Source organism: Dysidea avara, chromosome 3, assembly GCF_963678975.1.
Source record: "Dysidea avara chromosome 3, odDysAvar1.4, whole genome shotgun sequence".
Classification (NCBI taxonomy): domain Eukaryota; kingdom Metazoa; phylum Porifera; class Demospongiae; order Dictyoceratida; family Dysideidae; genus Dysidea; species Dysidea avara.
In genome coordinates this window covers 34229157-34249924 of record NC_089274.1, presented here as the reverse complement: position 1 = coordinate 34249924, position 20768 = coordinate 34229157, and the positions used below count along the sequence as shown (strand labels likewise).

General features: G+C 36.6%; 1 protein-coding gene across 2 annotated transcripts in view; it reads left to right on the top strand.

The window, feature by feature from the left end:
• The window catches only part of LOC136250808 (BAI1-associated protein 3-like), a 96892-nt gene that overhangs the window by 63043 nt on the left and 13081 nt on the right, over positions 1-20768 (top strand). For both annotated transcript variants that reach the window (XM_066043114.1, XM_066043113.1), the window contains 13 exons: positions 3302-3420; positions 3494-3620; positions 6211-6279; positions 6989-7063; positions 9041-9148; positions 9195-9410; positions 9560-9628; positions 9684-9763; positions 9818-9893; positions 9940-9972; positions 10063-10134; positions 15260-15343; positions 15393-15471. In XM_066043114.1, coding sequence (XP_065899186.1) covers positions 3302-3420; positions 3494-3620; positions 6211-6279; positions 6989-7063; positions 9041-9148; positions 9195-9410; positions 9560-9628; positions 9684-9763; positions 9818-9893; positions 9940-9972; positions 10063-10134; positions 15260-15343; positions 15393-15471 — 1207 coding nt within the window. The remainder of the gene's footprint in view (positions 1-3301; positions 3421-3493; positions 3621-6210; positions 6280-6988; positions 7064-9040; positions 9149-9194; positions 9411-9559; positions 9629-9683; positions 9764-9817; positions 9894-9939; positions 9973-10062; positions 10135-15259; positions 15344-15392; positions 15472-20768) is intronic.

The window sequence follows — 20768 nt, the reverse complement described above, 5'->3', positions numbered from 1 at the left end:
CAAACAAATCGATTTGTAGAGAGTTTAGCTACCAACAAATCACCCTGTAGAGAGTTCAGCTAGAAACAAGTTATCCTGTAAAGAGATCAGCTAGAAGAGGTTACCTTGTAGAGTGTTCAGCTATGAACAAACCATCATGTAGAAAGTTCAGCTGCAAACGAATCACCCTGCAGAGAGTTCAGCTACAAGAAGATCGCCCTATAGAGAGTTCAGCTAGAAGAAGTCACCTTGTAGAGAATTCAGCTGCAAAGAAACCACCATGTAGATAGTTCAGCTATAAACAAATCATCTTGTAGAGAGTTCAGCTACGAACAGATCACCCGGTGGAGTTCAGCTAGAAACAAGTCGCTCTGCAGAGAGATCAGCTAGAAACAAGTCATCCTGTAGAGAGATTAGCTAGAACAAGTCACTTTGTATGTAGAAAGTTCATCTACAAAAAAAAATCACCCTGTAGAGAGGTCAGCTACAAACAAATCTCCCTGTAGAGAGATCAGCTAGAAGAAGTTACCTTGTAGAGAGTTCAGCTACAAAAGAAACCATCATGTAGAGAGTTGAGCTGCAAACAAATCACCTGTAGAGAGTTCAGCTACAAACAAATCACCCTCTAGAAAGATCAGCTAGAAGAAGTCACCTTGTAGAGAGTTCAGTTACAAAGAAACCACCATGTAGAGAGTTAAGCTACAAACTAGTGACCTTGTAGAGACATCAGTTATCTTGTAGAGAGTTCAGCTACAAAGAAACCATCATGTAGAGAGTTCAGCTACAAAAAAATCTCCCTGTAGAGAGATCAGCTAGAAGAAGTTACCTTGTGGAGAGTTCAGCTACAAAGAAACCATCATGTAGAGAGTTCAGCTACAAACAAATCTCTCTGTAGAGAGATCAGCTAGAAGAAGTCACCTTGTAGAGAGTTCAGCTACAAAGAACCATCATGTAGAGAGTTCAGCTGCAAACAAATCACCTGTATAGAGTTCAGCTACAAACAAATCTCCCTGTAGAGAGGTCAGCTAGAAAAAGTTTCCTTGTAAAGAGTTCAGCTACAAACAAATCACCCTGTAGAAAGATCAGCTAGAAGAAGTTACCTTGTGGAGAGTTCAGCTACAAAGAAACCATCATGTAGATAGTTCAGCTGCAAACAAATCACCTGTAGAGAGTTCAGCTACAAACAAATCTCCCTGTAGAGAGATCAGCTAGAAGAAATTACCTTGTAGAGAGTTCAGCTACAAAGAAACCACCATGTAGAGAGTTCAGCTGCAAAGAAATTACCCTGTAGAAAATTCAGCCACTAACAAATTGCCCTGTAGAAAGATCAGTTAGAAGAAGTTACCTTGTAGAGAGTTCAGCTACAAAGAAACCATTCTGTAAAGAGCTCAGCTACAAACAAATCACCTGCACAGAATTCAGCTACAAACAAATCACCCTGTAGAGAGATCAGCTAGGAGAAGTTACCTTGTAGATTGCTCAGCTACAAACAATTCACCCTGTAGAGAGAGCAGCAAGAAGAAGTCACTTTGTAGAGTGTTCAGTTATAAAGAAACCACCATGAAGAGTTCTGTAATAAATATATGTGAGAGGTTCAAGTAAAATCCAAATTTTATTTCTTTTGAACAAATCTGAAAAAAATGCAGATTAAAATTTAGCATTATGATGTCATCAATATGACATCATCATTATGACTTCACCATGCACAAGATTTATGAAAATTAGTTATTATGTTGATACGACATTCCTCACGGACTAAATTATATAATTGTATTTAAAAAAATAAGTTTTTAAAATACGGCAACAATACTTTGATTTTACTTGAACCACTCACATATGTATTATATATATATATATAATTTGTACATTTACTGATAAAATCAGAAATATTTAAAGTACATCTACTCCATCTTTTCTTCTTCCTGTAGTAAAGAAAAAAAGACAGGTTAAAAAAATCCCAAAGCCGGCCATAGTTTGGGGTATACAAATACAAAAAGAAGTGAAATCTAATCCAAAACAGCCAAGCTGTAAAAAAAGTGTGCGGCCCTCAAAAAGGCTATGGTGAAAAAAGATGTGAAATCCAAGGTGGCGGCCAAGAAATGGCTGTGATGGTAGGTTAATGGTAAAAATTTTAATAACGGCAATTTAGGTGAATTTTTTGCCAAGACCAAGTGGCACAAAAATTCACCTGCATTGTCGTTATTAAAATTTTTACCATTAACCTACCATCACAGCCATTTCTTGGCCGCCACCTTGGATTTCACATCTTTTTTCACCATAGCCTTTCTGAGGGCCGCACACTTTTTTTACAGCTTGGCTGTTTTGGATTAGATAATAATAATAACGATGCATAATGCATCTGAAATGGCACCGCACACCCCGATTATGATCTGAAAAGTGAAGTATCCGCTATGCCTCGTTGTCAGCTATATTCAACCCGTTACACAGCATTTCGGATCAAGAGCTGTTCAAAAAGTGCCTCTGCAGTCCATGCATACCAAAAGAAGGAATAGTGACGTGCGCCCCAATTATATCAATTATTGTCTGAAAAAGTAAAGTATCTATTATGCTCTGAAAAAGTGAAGTATCTATTACACTTCATTGTCGGCTGTGTTCAAGCAGTATGAATCAAGAAATGTTTGAAAAGCACTTCCGCAATCAAAATAGCCACTATGAAAAATACGGACAATTTCTGTTACAAAGGGAAGCCATCACATACTACCACCAAATCAACACCCTCTGCTGTCAGCAAGATGAATGGGACACAAAGGAGGACACTGGTAAGTCCATGAAGAATGCATTGTATGTACTGTGGTATGCCAAAAGGCACCCCTCAGGCCAAAGCAACGTCGAAAGCGACATTGAACAGTGGAAAAATCAAGCCTGTAGCCTTAGCCGTTATCGAGTTACTCTTGTCTGAAGGCATCAGCCAAGCAGTCAGTAGAAAATTCCATTAAATGAATTACTTTTTAAATTCCGTAGCAACTTGTTGGAAGTGTTTCAGGTCGATCTGAAAGTTTTTTTGGGCTTAGTTTTACCTAACCAATACTACCTCATCATCATTGGGGAAAATTGAGGCTGGTTTTGGGTGATGTTATTTTGTAGGCCACACCTACTCCTTTGTGGTCCCTACTATACAGTACTATCGTACTGTAGATTACTTGAAATTCTTATATCTTTTATTGTAATTCTTTTATACTTTTTGTTTTATATATTAATAGTGTAGTGTGCACACACCTATGTACATGTGCTTGTCCATGACCATTGGTTGTGAGTAGTCTGATATGTAGGTGTTTTATTGTTATATTGTGCATAAAAATAGATTTCAGATAAAATTAAAGAGTTCACTACCAATCGAAACAGTAAAGGAGGTATCCCATCTTATCATCTCTTCCTACGCCTGAGTGAGCTCATTCAGCTTGCTGATTACATCCCCTTAAGGTGGGTAACATTATGTACTATATACTTAATATATAATAGTATACGTATAATCTTTTGATTTTCTCTCTCTCAGTGACAGACCACGATTACACCTCAATAAGTACCATCAGTGGTTTAAATGTTTCATTTGTGACTGGATTGCTGCAGTTGCCAACAAGAGTTGTAATGAGATGAAGAGGGCAGTCACATCCATCAATGAAGTAAAACATACAATCTGTTTACTTGTATGTAAAGCATACTTAGTGGCTGAGCAAAAAAGTTTCAACCATTTATGTTTCAGTTGGAACAGCAAGAAATTTGATTTTTACAGCAACTACATGACGAACAAATTGCAGATACTTAATTAATTACCCAGATCTAGGGACCCGCCGATTATGCTGACATAATTTTGAGCATAATAGGTGCTTGAAAGCATTGAGCATAATGCTAGCATAATAGGAAGAATATCTTTGACATACTACAAATCCTTGATGGTCAAAATACATATCACAGAAAAAATCAATATACTCTAATAAAACAGTCAATAACTCTAATAGAACAATCACGCAGTTGACTGTTCTATTAGAGTATATCGATCTTTACTGCCACATGCATTTTGAAGAGCAAAGATGTGCTCCAGCTAGTTATTATGTGCCCACAACTGCATATTTATTAGCAAAACATGGGAAATGAGGCATAAAGCTTGAGCAAAATTTGAGCATAATAGGTAAAAATTTTGAGCAGTGCAGCATAGCATAATAGGTAAAATTTTGAACATAATAGGCGGGTCCCTACCCAGATCATATAAAGATGGGACTTGGCTTAATCTGTTCACCATGCATTAGTAAATCCATCAAGGTTTTCTCCGTTTGCACAAAGAGCCAGTCTAACAAAGAAATAACAGTAGTAAACTTGATTTCTGCCCCATATCCATAACTCATCTGCTGTTTACTGTACCAACAAGAGACAAAGATTTTCTTTTTGTTCTCTCCATGAACAGGCAATTCTGATAGGTTTTATTGATTGAAACCTTGTTTCGGTGCATACTTAAATTAAGTTAGGTAATCCTAAGGCTGCAGCACATGTTGCTGTCAGACCTTCAGTGCTGGTCACTGTAAATTGCTAATAATAATAATTATACAACCAAGTACTAAAGATAATACAAATGCGGTTAAAATTACATCATAAATAAATAATAATAATTAATTAATAATTAATGTTCTCGAAAACTATGAGGTCTAGAGACATGAATTAACCGGGGATAGATTCGCCTGTGAATGAAGGCACAAACGTATAATCGTCGCGCCCGTTCGTGCTGATGACTTGACCATACGTGTAATTCTATATAACACCCAGTACCATACCCTTGCTTATTTACAGATTGTGTGAACGAAAAGATTAGCGATACCTGTGGAGTGACTGCAGGAGAGCCAGAGGCCACTTTACGTGTAAACGAGAAGATTACAAGTAAGTTTTTATGTTTGTATAACGTCTCAAGTCTCCATGCTAGCTGCCAGTGGATTCATTCATGTAAATAAACAATACAAGAAAACATTAAAACACATGCCACGCTCTTTTCAATACAGTTACATATAAAATACAAGTAAACAATCTTGTCTTGTGCAGCTGGCATGGCGAATTTCCTTTGTGTTGGTGTCAGACAATTCAATACATGCTTAATCTTTTTTGCCTTCACCTGGCTTAGCTACTTGGCTCTGGCTGGCTTGGCTGTCTTCCTTTATCTGGTTCATCTGGCTTTCATACTCCTACAGTATTGTGTAGCTATCTCCTGCAAGTTGTGTGTACTTAATTATAGTGTGTCACCCATCACTGTGCCATTGCTACACAGTGAACCCTATGTAGCTCTTTGATATACTGCGCTGTATATTGGCTAATAATTTTTATCTGGTGATGTTGCCTATAATGTATTGCTGCATACAATACTGCAATAATGTATAGTTCTCTCCTGTATGTTTTGTATACATATACTGTGTTCACATCACTGTGCCATTACCACACCAATGATGTACTGGCACTTAGCTACTGGTGGCCTTTAGTTACGATGCCACTATTGTGTTATATCTGTCACTACTGTAACATATTGAGTTGATTTGGGGATCGTGCCTTCACCACCTAATAGCCTCACCAGAGGGCTGTCACATTGGTGTATGTACTTGGGTGTATGTACTTGGTTGTATGTGACGCGGTCTTAGTAATAATAAATAATAATACAGAAGTGATTTAAACATGCATAATGTTTTTGTGTGGCATGCATGGTCTATTTCAATAAAGGAAAAATTAGGATCTTAGGGATCATAGCAAAAAGGTCGCCTACACCTGCAAATATACTAGTAGACATTTAATTCTAATTTCACTCTATACCTGAAGGGATTAAGTGTCCACTAGTATATCTGCAGGTGTAGGTGACTTTTTTTATGAACCTTAATCGAATGTATAGTCAGGATGAAGCAATGTCAAACAGTGAAGAAATCAAACCTGTAGCCTTAGCAATTATTGAGTTAGGCTTGTCTGAAGGGCATCAGTCAGGCAGTTAGTCAGTAGAAAATTCTATCAAATAATTTTTTGTAAAAAAAAAATTGTAACAATCTATTGGAAGCATTTAGGGTCATACTGAAGCACTTTTAGGCTTGGTTATACCTAACCAATACTGTCAGGGTGCCAGGATGGTATTGTGAAGCTGGCTTTTGGGTGATATTAGTAGCCAGAAAAACCTAAACCTCCTGGTCACATATCTTTTTGTGTTGCCTCTGTGTAAATGACATAAATGCAAATTATTAATTTCTTTTACAGGTTGCTACTCTCACTAAGAATGTCAAGTATTCTCAGTCTGCTCTGAGTGCTTCTGCATGTTTTAGAAGGGTATGATCTCACACCTAGTTTGTATATAATACTTTGATCATATGACATTCACATTTCATCACAATAATGCTTACTCTCCATATATGTAATGTGTACAGAAGTTCTTCGAGTGCATGTTTTTTTAACTTAACGTAATAGAGAGTGACTTGCTAAGATTCGTAAGAGTCTGATTTTTCTATATCAATGGCCACAAATTAAAAGAATTCACATCACATATACAGTTGGATAAAATTAGGACCAATCAGCCAAAAACATGGACAAGTTGAACTCCAGGTGTCTACTTGTTGATTAGTTTATTTTATTATACAATTGATTACATAATCATTAGCATTTAAACAGCACTTCGACAATCTCAGGAGGTGTCAGTACAGTTTTAGTAGTTGGTATCATCATGTACTATATTTAAAACAACTTTTTGTATATTATTGCATTTTTATGGATTGCATTGACTGCTCCGTTAGAGTATTTTGACCAGTGTATGAAGTTTCATAGCAATTTGACATTACTCCTAGAAATAGTGTTTTCTTATTTTTGGGGGTTTATTAGCTCCCCTTATATAATTACACAAGGCTATAACCATAGAACAGTTGTATACAGCACATATAGTAATGTGTGTATGTTCACGTGCATGTGTGTGTGTGTGTGTGTAGTATACTGCAATGAGCTATTTTCCTACCTACATGTTAGTGACCAGAAATTATTGTTTTAGATTTCAAAATTTTGGAACAATTTAGACTGGCCAGTGCCTTCTGAGCGTTATGGTCTAACAATTGGAATTGTTGAGGTATGGAAGTATATACATGTAGTATTATATCCACACAAAAACAGCCAAGCTGTGAAAAAATGGTGTGGCCTTAAAAGCCTGGGTGAAAAAAGTTGTGAAATCAAAGGTGGCGGCCAAGAAATGGCTGCAATGATGTTAATGCTAATAAATTTTAACAATGCACACAGCCATTATTAAAATTTTTTAGCATTAACATCATTGCAGCCATTTCTTGGCCGCTACCTTTGATTTCACAACTTTTTTCACCTAGGCTTTTTAAGGTCGCACCATTTTTTCACAGCTTGGCTGTTATTGTGTGGATTTCACATCTTTTTGTACTTTATAAGGTCCCAAAACCAGCCTATGGCTGACTTTGAGGTTTGTTTTTTACTCACATTTCTTCTTTTCTATGTAGATACAATGTGATGATTGAAGACAGACTTATAAATGTATTTCATTGCATGATTCAATTCAATATTTGATAATATTATTGTAATACTCTAATAGAGTGCACATTTTTTGAGGACTTCTAATAGAACATACATAGAATGTTCTAGAACAATCTAGTACTTCTATTTGTAGATCTATGAAATTACAAACGTTTGATTATAAGCAGATTTCAACTAGAAATTTCATTTATAAAGCAGAAATTAAGTGAGGTGATCAGCCAGTTAACAGTGGTTCACTGGTTAAGGATGCAGGTGTTAGGTATGGAGGTCCCTGGTTCGAATTCTCGTAGGTTTTGTTTTTTTTCATCATTTTTTGCACACCTTTTTTACCCCGAGGTGACTGCTCTATTAGAGTATCTCGATTCCACGATTTTACACTTGCTTAGTTTTTGCTTTATACCTTTGTCACTGTAACTCTACTGCTATTGAAACTATCAAAAGGCACTACTACGATGATCAGCCTATCTACACACCAATTTTCAAGTTATTTTTGTACTTGGTTTACCCTGTAGCCGTGACAGAAGTTTGATCTTTTTTTACATGAATAAATGCTCATAACTCTTGAATATTATTCAGATTCACAACAAGCTAGGTACGAGAATCCACCATTAGACACTCTTCATTTCTGCCAAAGATCAAGGCAATCGAGTTACACGTTCACATTTTATAGCAATTTTGCAAAGTGTGCGAAAAGAAATCAAAACCCCCGTATGGCATAAGAAGAAGAAAAAAATGAAGAAATTAAAATGAAATTTTGAACGCCCATATCTCGCAATTGGCTATTGCGAATTTAGTCAAATTTGCTGTGTGGTGTACCCTACTTGGGGGACAGCTATAATGCAAAACTGGTGTGCTTTGGAGAAGGGGCCATGGAGCTTGAAAAGCTGTTTTCTTTCTTCCTGTAAATATACTCACAGTGTGGTCGCCGGCTTTCTTGGCCGCACGACACACTACCGTGTGTCTTGATGCTTTTATTGTGTGCTTATATGTACGTATTAGGGCTGAGCGATACTACCGTTTTAGCAATATATCGCGATATTTTGAAAGTATCGATATCGCAATATTTTGTTATTAACTATCGTGATACAATGCCTGTACATTATTGTCATTAAAAATCCTTTTGTTATGCTGTACTAGGCTCAAGAATCCTTGTAAGTCATAACTGGTTACCCCTGCAGAGAGGTGTGAACACCATAACATAACTTCAAAGTATGTGTTACAATAACTGTTACTGTAAACAAGGATGACAGTGGCTAGTTTGATGCTACTTTTAAAGACTTCCTGCAGGAATACTGAGGAATACACTATGCAGCACCAGCTATGATTGACATATTTGTAAGTATCGTGAACTATTCAGTATCGTGAATAGTGGCTTTAGTATCGATCGTGATACTAAAATGGCAGTATCGCTCAGCTCTAGTACGTATGCATGTGATGTGGCAGCAGCAATAATCTGGAGGTTCAGTGATGTGCCAATGAATGCTCATCTCTTACACTTTACTACAAAATGCTCAAGTACACTTTAGTACAAAATTGTTCTTGTATATAGGTTTGCAGTGAAGCAATAAAGTTTTATGTAGATGAAAGCCTTAGTTGCTTAGAACGAAAGGAATATCTTCGTGATACCAGCAGTAAAGAATTTTTAATCACTAAACAGGTAACTATGCTTAACCTGTCATCTGCTTTTCAAATCCTTCCTACAGTTATGCATCAGTCTCAATGACATTCAGTACACACTAGAGAAACTGTCAATGATACCAATATCTCTTCAGTTCGAACAAATAATAGCAGAACTTACAAGAATTGAAGGGGAAGAGCAAGCTATGCTTGCCCATATAACATTGAGTAATCTGATGTGTAGTCTACAGGAAGATGTGCAGTGTCGTCTTGACCAAGTGGTGTATAATGTTGCTCAAAAGGTGAATAAGCATGATGCAATACTTCATAAATCACAACAAAATTAATAATTTGTAGTGAATTAAAATGCCCAATTTTATCATAAAAATGAGTGTACTTCATATATACCTTTTACGTAATATTGTCTGTTCTTTTATGCAATGAACTACAGTTTTCTGATGATATTACTTCGCACTTGCAGCAGATTGTGAAGAAAGATCCTAAAATTGATGTTGAACAAGTAAGAATTATTTTAAAGATGCCATGCTGTTACCACATGAGTCACTTTCCAATAGGTCATAGATCCAATGATGGTGTACTTGGAAAAGAACTTGTCAATGTTCAATGAATCACTTCTTCCTGTAGTTTTGGAAATGTAGGTAAACATAGCTTTGTTTTTACATCATTCACATTATGCGATATATCACAGCATGCTTCAGGAGATTTGGAATGTCACTGTCCTTTGCTTAGAAAGTGTGGTTAAATGTCCATGTCAATTAAAGCCGGTAAGTATAGGATGGTTATAATTGTTGTTATGATCACTGTTTCCAGGAAAGTGCTAAACTCCTCAGGGAAACAGTGAAAGTGAGTAGCTATGGAATTATGTGCATGTCTGAGTATTTACTGATTGCATGAATAGGATGTTCATGTTAGTCCGTGTTTGTGTGCTTGTAGGTACTACAGGACTTTTTTCATGCTGAGAAAGATGGGCTATCAAAAGAGAAAATAGAATCTGAGGAATACAAGGTTTGAATGCTGTGGACCATTTTAATTTTACCTTGGATAGGTTATGGTTATGTATAGTGCTACCACGATATAGAAAAACTCTATATCATATACGCATAACCAGGTTTATGTCACAATACATCACGATATAGAACTAACGATCACATTTGCAAGGTAAACATATACATACCCCTCATTGTAAGTTAAAATTTAACCCATTGATGGCCAAATTCTCTGGGATCACTGGCCAAATTGCCGAATCGCATCATAGTAGCCGTCCAACACACAAAACTACTTAGTAACCATCTATCTAAATACTTGCTATAAACTAAAGAGGTCGACTGTGTTGTTTTTGTTTACATGACAGTAACCACAATGGAGTCATCAAATGCCAAAGTTTAAACTTCAGTGAAAACCAGCCCGAACAAACAACAGAATCCCAACTAGTTATTTACTAAGGTGTATTACACTGTAAAGAACTATATAATTCTATATAGTTTACTTATAGTATGATCCATTCCACAGCGGGTTTCATGATTTGTCCCATTTCTGCTGTTACACATGTGTATCTGCACTCATGTCTACCATGCCACGTCTGGGATAAAGCAGCTGACTATCGATTTTACCTGTCTCCATCAATGTATAACACTTTCTTTGTTACCAGCTACTAGTTTTCAATTCAAAGAATGATTTAATTTGCCTATTATAAAAGGTTACACTTTACGCTATTGCATAACAAGCACGTACTAGTCTGGGAAGGACCCGGTTATCCCAGAAACTGGGGCATGTCCATTTCTGTACTAGCGCATCTCACTATGAAACGTGTTTTACAAGTTATAGCGAGGCTAAAGTTTATTCTATATGATGCTATGCCGCCATATGGCGGCAGTGGCTGTTAATGGGTTAAGGTGGATGTATACCACAAGTAAAAGCTACTCATGTTTATCAGTTTAAATACATGCTATGTATATACAGTTGAGACAAGTGGTTGGCACTTCATTCAAACCTTAAAACCTCGCAGTTTAGGGTTGGCAAGGTAATTAGAAACAGTGGGGACATAGAAACTGGAAACGGAAAGTGGAATTGGAAAATGGGAATGGTCAAATTGTCACATAAATGTACCCTAGAGTAAAACCCTTGTTTAGTGGCCGCCTCGTATTTAGTGGCCGCCTCGTAATGACCACCTTCTTACAAAGACCAGCTCCATACAAAGACCATGGTCCAGCAGAAGAAAGGGCTTTTTTTTTGGCTGAACCTTGCAATGTGGTCTATAGTTTATTTTCTGTCACAAAATATTTCTCCATACTATGGACTACTCAAAACCACCTGCTGGACCTCTGTCAGCATTGGGCAAATTGGGATATTACCTCAGGAAATTCTAGTATTTTGGTCATTCCATGCTAAAGTATCAAAGAAATTAAACTGATAACCCACTCTTTTCGAATTTCTTCAAAATTGGCACAAAGACAGTGCATCATGAGTCAAAGTTATACACCAAGTTTCATTAGATTCCTTTGATTACATTCCATGTTATGCCTGTTTGCTTTACTGTAGGTATTTTACTGCATTTGTGATTGTGCAATACTTCTAATATTGAACTATACAGTATAACCTGTCTAAATGGATCACTGTATAATAAGGTCACCTGATTTAACTGACCATTGTATAACAGTCTCCTAATTGTGTCATTTGTGTACACAGTGACATTAACATATTTAATGTAACCAACTCCTTCATAAGGCAGGTGACCGGAATAGGCAAGTCCACTATATTTTATTTTTATGCTGAGCGATTAAGTAAATTTATAGTAGTTAAATTAATGTAATCTCATCAACTAAATGGTTTTAGATAATAAGTAATTGTATAAGTTGTGTTTTGAACATTAGCTTGACTTTCTGCCTTGAGTAGAGCACATGTAAAGTAGTAAATGATGGTATCCATGCCAAAATAGCCAAACTGCAGACAGAATAGCCAACTATGAAGTAAATCAAAATCAGCAACCAAGAAATTGCTCCAATGATTAAATTTCAGCTAGACCAATACTCTTTACTTTTAGTTTATAGCTAACTCTGAATGATACAGTTGTAGTGCCACTACATGCACCCTTTTCACAGCTTGACTGTCATGGATTTGTTGTAGCCGAGCACTGTCCCTGTCTACCATTGCATTTCATAGAACACTGGCTGTATACGTACATGTGAAAATACTGTACAAACAGTACATTTAGCATCTACTATTATGAATCATTTGTAGAACCAAATTTGTACGCAACACACTGTGTGCCACACATATTCATATGGCATGTTATTGCTGACCACAATATATGCTGTTGATAGATGCCAATTGAGGAAAACATTAGTGGAGCAAATAGGTGGCAGCAGGAAAGACTTTTAAGTCTAATTTTGTTTATGCAATGGATGCCGTTAAAGGCTGGATTTGCATCTTCCACATGCAATTGTTTGTTTCAAACAGATGTGAAATTTCTTCCTCCAATGCTCTGTTATGGCTCATAGCTGACAAAATTTCAATCAATAACTTATTTCAAAATTTAAATTAAGTTATGAATTATTAAAGTGATAAAATTTGGTGTGTGGATGACCTTTCTTGCAAATTTGGTCACAAAAAGAGTGGTACGTAGCACCTTTATATCATTGAAAGTTCTCTTTTGCATGCTAAAATTAATTGCAAAATTCTCATGCAAGAGGAGCAACATGCAAGTGTAAGAGAATAACATACACCCCTGTACCTTAAGAAGTTGATTTGCTGGTCATTTTAGTGAAAATAACAGGTATAGACAGAAGTGATTCAGCAGACGTGATTGAGAACAGACATAACTTCAGTACAAAGGGCATGTCATGATCTATTTACTGTACATAAAAAGATTAAGAGGTAGCACACAGTTATACATACGTGTGTGTATTGTATATAAAACATAGCTAGAGGCTCTCACAACACTATTCTGGACACCGTAAGACTCCACTATACTGTTCTTATTGAAAAGTTGTCCTGATCTCAGAGGATTCAGAATAGTATAGCTATATAAAATATAGCTAAATATAGATAGAGGCTCTCACAATACTATACTGAGGCCCCACTATACTGTTCTTGTCCTGATCTTAGAGGCTTAATTGTATGTATATTCAATACAAATGGGACCTTAGACAAATACTCTGATATCATGGTGTTCACATTTTAGGGTGGCTTAACTTACATAGGGGGGTACAAAAGGAAGCTACTGTTTTATTGTATTATTGCATGGATACCACATACGTATGATGCCCCAAATAAGGCATAACTTCCATTATTTCTTGCTAAATTAGATGATAGTGGAACAGGTGTGAAGAAGGCATTTAATAAGCGTAGATGAAGAACACACATACACTATTTGCTGTATAGTGAGTACTTTGTGACATACTCCTATTTGCCGCAAGTATATAGCAAGTACTAGTTTTTGAGCTGACATTTGATGATCTACGTACATGTACATTAACTTCAACTCAAGTTCTATTTTTAGCACCGATGTTATGGTTAGATTTTGAACATTTTGTAATACTGCACCTGATAAATTGTTTGCATGCACTTCATGGACTTTAGCTGGAGAAAGGGTGTAGTAACCAAGCCTTTCCACACCAGCAATACCAAAAAGAGGCAAACCATTATCACCAGATACTATCATAATGATTTAGAAGCATTGAAAGAAAAAGGCCGGAATTAAATTTCCTACCAGAAAACTGTGTTTATTCTATCAAGTCTAAAAGCAATGGTAACTATTATAGTATGGCTTAAACTGAAACAAACATTTTTACAATAATCAAACTAAAGAATGTGAAGAGAGCAAATTTGACTGGGCCTGTGAATATAGGGCATGTAGGCACATAAAAGTTACCTACTTTTCGAACTTTAATCGCCCATAATTCTATGTACCAATGTGCTATGGCTTTGAAAATATCAGAAGGTAGTAAGCAATTGATTGGTTTTATAATATAAGGAGCAGAATGCAAATACTTTACTCCATTACTCAGATACATCCTGTTGTGTGACAGGGTGTAGTTTGTGCCCGCAGGCCCTATGGTGGTTATTGAGACATACGTAACTATGGTATGCATAATGATGCCTTCAGGGATTTATGGGACTATTTAATCAGTCAGTTTTGTTCTGACATTAATTGTAACACCTAAGATTTGTTAAATGGTCAACAATTTTGGGTAAAACTGAAACCCACAGAATCTATTTTGTAAAATTTGTATAGTTGCTATGCAGTTAATTAAACTTTCATTGCTATGGCAAAATGCCCAAGGCTGACACCTGTCCAGCAGTGGAATATTGTTTTAGGTGTACAGGACAATCTAAAAGTGCATTAAAATAAACTATAGACCATTTTGCAAACTTCACCCTGCTGTCTGCCGGACTACCACATTGTAATTGGATCTCAAAGATGGCTAATGCATACCAATTTAATAATGCATACCGACCTTAGAAGACCACTTCATGGTCACCTTTTATAAGACCACCCTTCTTACAAAGACTGCCTTTTCACATTATAATAGATAAGTTTCAAGCATCTGTTTCATGACTTTATCAAAACAGCTAGATCAGCTAAAATAAGGTAGGCTCACCTTATGAGACCCCTTTATATGAGTCACAAAATTGAATATTACCATGTAAAGAGGTGGTCTGTATAAAAGTTGACCATTATTAGATCATCAAGTATGCCTTATCTATCTTTAGAACCTAATTACAATGTGGTCTTTATACAGAGGTGGTCTTTGTAAAAAGGTGGTCTTTAAGATGTGGCCACTAAATAAAGGTTTTAATCTATGTTACATGTACACCCCCTACTATTATATAATGATTTGACCATTCCAGTTTCCATTTCCACTCTTTCCAATTGTCCAGGTTGGCATGTGTCCACCACTAAACCAGCAACACATAACTTGCCAAATACCATATGTCTGGCTTCCCCAACATCATTATACTGGCTCATGATACATTGATATAACTGATTGGTTATATCACCACCATGTTATATCAATGCTATTGATATATCGATATATCGTGGCAGCACTATAGTTATGTACGTACTGTATATGCTTACACATAAGTCCTCTACAAATAATATTACATTGTAAATTGACATATTTTCTAGAAATTGTGTGAGGTAATAGACACACAGGCCACACCTGATGATGAGCTGTTCCATAGTCACTTAAAGCATCTGGCTAAATTAACTGTAAGGGTAGTATTGTATTGTGTGTTAATTGATGTAGTGTTGTGTACAGAAATTAGGCGATGACAGTAATGGTCTATTATCCTTCAGTATTGGGTATATCCAAAGCAAGCAAACACTGGAAGTTTATGGTATGGAGTTATTTTATTCACAATCTATGCTGTTTGATGTACATACGTGTATGTTGTAGCACTGCTGTAAGTGCTAAAAATATGGAACAAGCAAGGGTTAAAATTATGATGCAATTAAGACAAAACCAGGTGCTATATTTTGTCACCAATATTTATGGTGCTGAGTATAGGCAATGCTTAAAGTTTTATAATATCTAATTAAATGTTCATCTGCTGTAAATTTGACAGTCATTCAAACTGTTGAGTAGTCTTAACATACAGGTACACAAAAATTTTTGGAATTTTCAACTAGAGTAGGGACCATAACACATTGATAAAAAGTACTGAAACAAGCTGGAGTAGTGCATGATATTAAATCAGTAAAACAATAAGAAGTGCTATATCCCTACTGTGGTCAAGATACCATAATAGAAATGCACAGTAGGGATATAACACTTCTTATTGTTTTACTGTGATTTAATATCATGCACTACAGCTTGTTTCAGTACTTTTTATCGATGTGCTATGCTAGTTGAAAATTCCAAATTTTTTTGTGTACTTGTTTGTTAATTTTTTTGTAAATAACAATTATGACTGGTGAATCCACACATACCGTATCAAAAGAAATAAATGGCATCTCGTGCCCCAGCTATATCATCTGAAAAACAAAGTATCCATTATGTTACGTTGTCAGCTATGTTCAATCTGTTACACAGCATTATGAATCAAGAACTGTTTGAAAAGCACCTTTGCAATCCACGCATACCGCATCAAATGAAAGAAATGGTGCCACGTGCCCTAGCTACCAATTATTGTCTGAAAAGTGAAGTATCCATTACACTTTGTTGTCAGCTATGTTTAACCTGTTGCACAGCAGTACGAATCAAGAACTATACGAAAAGCATCTCTACAATCAAAGTACTGAAAGTAGCAACTATGAAAAATACAGATGATTTCTGTTACGAAGGGAACCCAAATCGACACTTTTTGCTGTCAGCGAAGATGAATGGGACACAAAGGATGACACTGGTAAGTCCATGAAGAATGCATTATACGTACTGCGGTATGCCAAAAGGCGCCTGTCGGGCTGAAGTGACATCAAACAGTGAAAAAAAATCAACCTTAGCCATCATCGAGTTACACTTGTCTGAAGACATACTTCAGTCAGTCACTAGAAAATTTTATTAAATAAACTTTAAAAAATTCTTTTTGAAAGCATTTTGGGTCAATCTGAAGGCTTGTTTGGGCTTAGTTTTACCTAACCAATGCTACCTCATCGTCGTCAGGGAAAAGCGAGACTGGTTTTTGGTGATGTTTTTTCATGGGACACGTGCATACCTTTGTGGTCCCTACTATACAGTACGATAGTGCTGTATGATAACTGTGTATGCAAAAGCATCGTGATATAGTTACATGTATATACAAATGCTATGCAGACTGCAATGTGGTACTTTTAGCACAACTGCTTGTGTGGCTAATTGATTTCCGTTGATTAGTACTAGTTGTTACTCATTCAAGAAAACTCTGTTTAATTTGCTCCAATAACTTTTCTAATAAAATTTAACATATACAAGTTTATTATTGCTCTATTACTCAGTAAAGCAAGTCTCACACTGATGAAATGTATATAGCATAGATCCATGCAGAGAAACAAGTTCTTCAACTATTGCCTTTCATTGTCATCAGATATTTTCATCTTTGATGGTGCTATAGAATGTCATTGTGATCTTCACATGTGTTCCTGAATCCAGTGATATACAATAGATCATGTGATAAATTTATGGCAGAGTGTCACACTGAAAGCACTGCTGGATTTGTGAGTGAAGAAATCGAATGCTGTTTATTGCCTCATATTCTTTAGTCTATTTACATAGTGATGGTAGTACTGTTTAGTAGGGTCCTTCATAAACATCATACACAACGAAAATCACTTTTACAGAATGGCCTTAGTGCATCTATCTTCAAATCTATAGCACACCATGACCACACCCCTTAATGATTTAGTTGCAGTAGCTGTGGTTTTGCTGTAGAATGGTAAACTACACCCCTTAATATATTGCATAACACAATCAGGAATATCGAGATACTCTAATAAAGCAGTCACAGTCATACATGTATAACATAGCTATACTATAGCAAAAATGTTAACTCCCTAATACAACAAATTATTAATTATACAATGAAGTAAGGTTCCAGCAGTAAAAGCTATTACAACATAGGGAAAATCCCTATCACATAGCTATGTTGTACTTTGGCAATGAACTGGTGGTAGTAACATGCCAATGTAGGGATTTTCCCACATATGTAGCTGTATTGTAATAGCTGCCTTCATTCTTGTCTTGTTTTACTTTTTATCATTGGAACCTACTTCATATCATTTTAATTGTACTAGTTGTATATTAACATGCTGATTGGTGTGGAAACACCCCGGGGCAGTGTGCACTCGGCATATTCGAGCAGTGCACACCCTGGGGTACAATCACCACTTACCATGTATTTAGTATGTGTGCATACAAAATAGGCACGACTATATAATATTTTCCTAGCTATACACACCATCCTTCCACCGCACCTAGCTCTATTGCCTACTTTTTCCTAGTTCTAACCACAATAACATTTTCGACAAAGCCATAAAGTGTATGCAACAACACCAAACAAACAAACACTCATGCAAACATCTACCACATAACATTGCCATAAATATACATAACAGCACAAAACACAAATAACATTCATACAGATATCTATACACAAGTACTTTGGGGAAAGGGAAACTGAGGAAATTGTTGGAGTAGGGTGTAATAACTTTTGCACAAGCCACGCAGACAAGCATTGTGGATATGGCATGACTGGATTTACAGTTGACCACGAAGCAAATATGTGTTCCAATTAGTACAAGGTTGCAGCAACGCACCATGTATGCATAGCAACACAACGTGATAGCAGCAACCAGTGAATAATCATATAAGCGTAATTGGTTTGGTTTGGCCATGCACAGATAATTAGCACTTCATCCACCCAATTTCTCCCCAAACTTCCTCAGTTCCCTATCACCCTGTTATAGCAACACTATACGATATCGGTTGGTAATGCACACACATAAAGGGAAACAATGCACATATCCAATGGGCAAATACCTATAAAACACACATGGTGAAATTATGCACATTAGAAATATGTAGCAGTCATAAGTAATGATGCTTGTTGCAGCAGAATGTGATTTACGTGAAATGAAAAGTAGCACACATATCATGCCAAAAAGTGTATTGCGAAGGCCACAAATAACAAAAGCAAATTTGCAATACAAAGAGCAGAAAGTCAAGTCATCTGTCTAGCCCAGAAACATGGTTGCTGACCACATGCATGCAGTATATAGGTAGTTGGAAATAACATGTTTATATGTGGGAATAAACTGCAGTAAATGTATCACTATTGCAATAATTGACAAAATACAATGGGATTACGTTGCCTAGTAGGATGTAGCAAAACACAAGCAAACAGCTGGAGATCTCTGCAAGCAGGATCAAATATTGATGTCCTAATAATGTAATTTGTAGCCTTATATGTATGGAATTGAACAGATAAAAGCAGAACATCACACATGCCAACACAAATGTAGCAACATGCATGTTAACACAGCACGACAGCACACGTGCAACAATACACATGCAATGACACACCTGCAGCAACATGCATGCAATAACACACCTGCAGCAACATGCATGCAATAACACACTTGCAATGTCGTGCATGTAATGATACGCTTGCAATAACAGTATTGGAAGAAGTTATAGGAACGAACACGTAGCATAGCTCACAAAAAAAATTACACATAATTAATTGAGCGGAATCCGCAGGTATTAATTTGGTGTATTATGCTCATAGATGTTCGGAGAAGAGGTATGAGTGAATCACATATGCAAAGACAGCGTCAATCCGTTGTGTGTTTAGTGAAACGAGAAAATTCAACACGGATAATCCACTGTGTATGTGCAATTAGTAACTGTTTTCCCAATGCAATAGTACTATACTTCCTGAACATGAATCAAGTAAACCATGCCTCGTGAATGCATGGTTTATCTGCATTAGAAGGAGGAACAGCAATGCTCTTGCAAACACCTCACATGCATTATTGAGGATAAATAACTGAGAGATATTCATTCGTTTACCCTAATGTAATTCAACTGTTCCATCAAAAGCATCCCGATCTCTTAAGCTTGATAAATATCAGGGAATGAGTGTAGTGAGACACCAATGCTAGCAGGAATGACAGGGAGCCTAAAAGCATATCCTGATGGTCCATAAGTATCCCTTAGGACAGCTGGTGTAGGGTATAATCAGCCTTCATCAGTCACAGGGGCAGACAAGACTGACAACAGGCTGGTTTACCTGTTAGCACTCATGGCAGAGAGACAACAGGTTCTCCGGTTGTAATTGCATATTGAAATATTTAATAATACTTAAGACTAGTACATGATGTCCTGTGATCACGCAGGCTGTATGCTGAAATGTATGAAAAATGTGTGAAGAACGTGTGCTATGATGTACAAAAGTTGGGAACTGAGGGCATTGGATGGCATAGCGGTTACACATAAGGAAGTTGAATGCACAAGCTATCAAGTTTTTGTATCCTGTAAAACAGCAAATACTTGCTATCACAGATAAAGGTAAACATGTAGTAACAATGGTAATAGCGTACGTATAAGCAAAGAGGCAAGCAGCAGCCATAATAGCTTGTGATTATAACATTCATGCAATATCACACGTGCAATAGCACGCATGCAAATATCACGCATGCAATATCACGCATGCAAATGTCACGCATGCAAATAACACGCATGCAAATAACACGTATGCAATAACACGCATGCAAATAACACGCATGCAAATAACACGCATGCAAATAACATGCATGCAATAACACGTATGCAAATATCATGCATGCAAATATCACAACACGCATGCAATATCACACATGTAAATAACTCGTATGCAATATCATGCATGCAATATCACGCATGCAAATAACATGCATGCAATATCACGTATGCAATAACACGCATGCAAATAACATGCATGCAAATGACACGCATGCAAATAACATGCATGCAAATAACACACATGCAAATAACACACATGCAATAACACGCATGCAAATATCACGCACGCAATAACACGCATGCAAATAACACGCATGCAATAACATGCATGCAAATAACACACATGCAATAACACGTATGCAAATATCACGCTGAATAAGCCATAAAGCAAATAAAAGCTGCCTTGCTTGCGGTATTTATCAAAGCCACTGTTTAGTA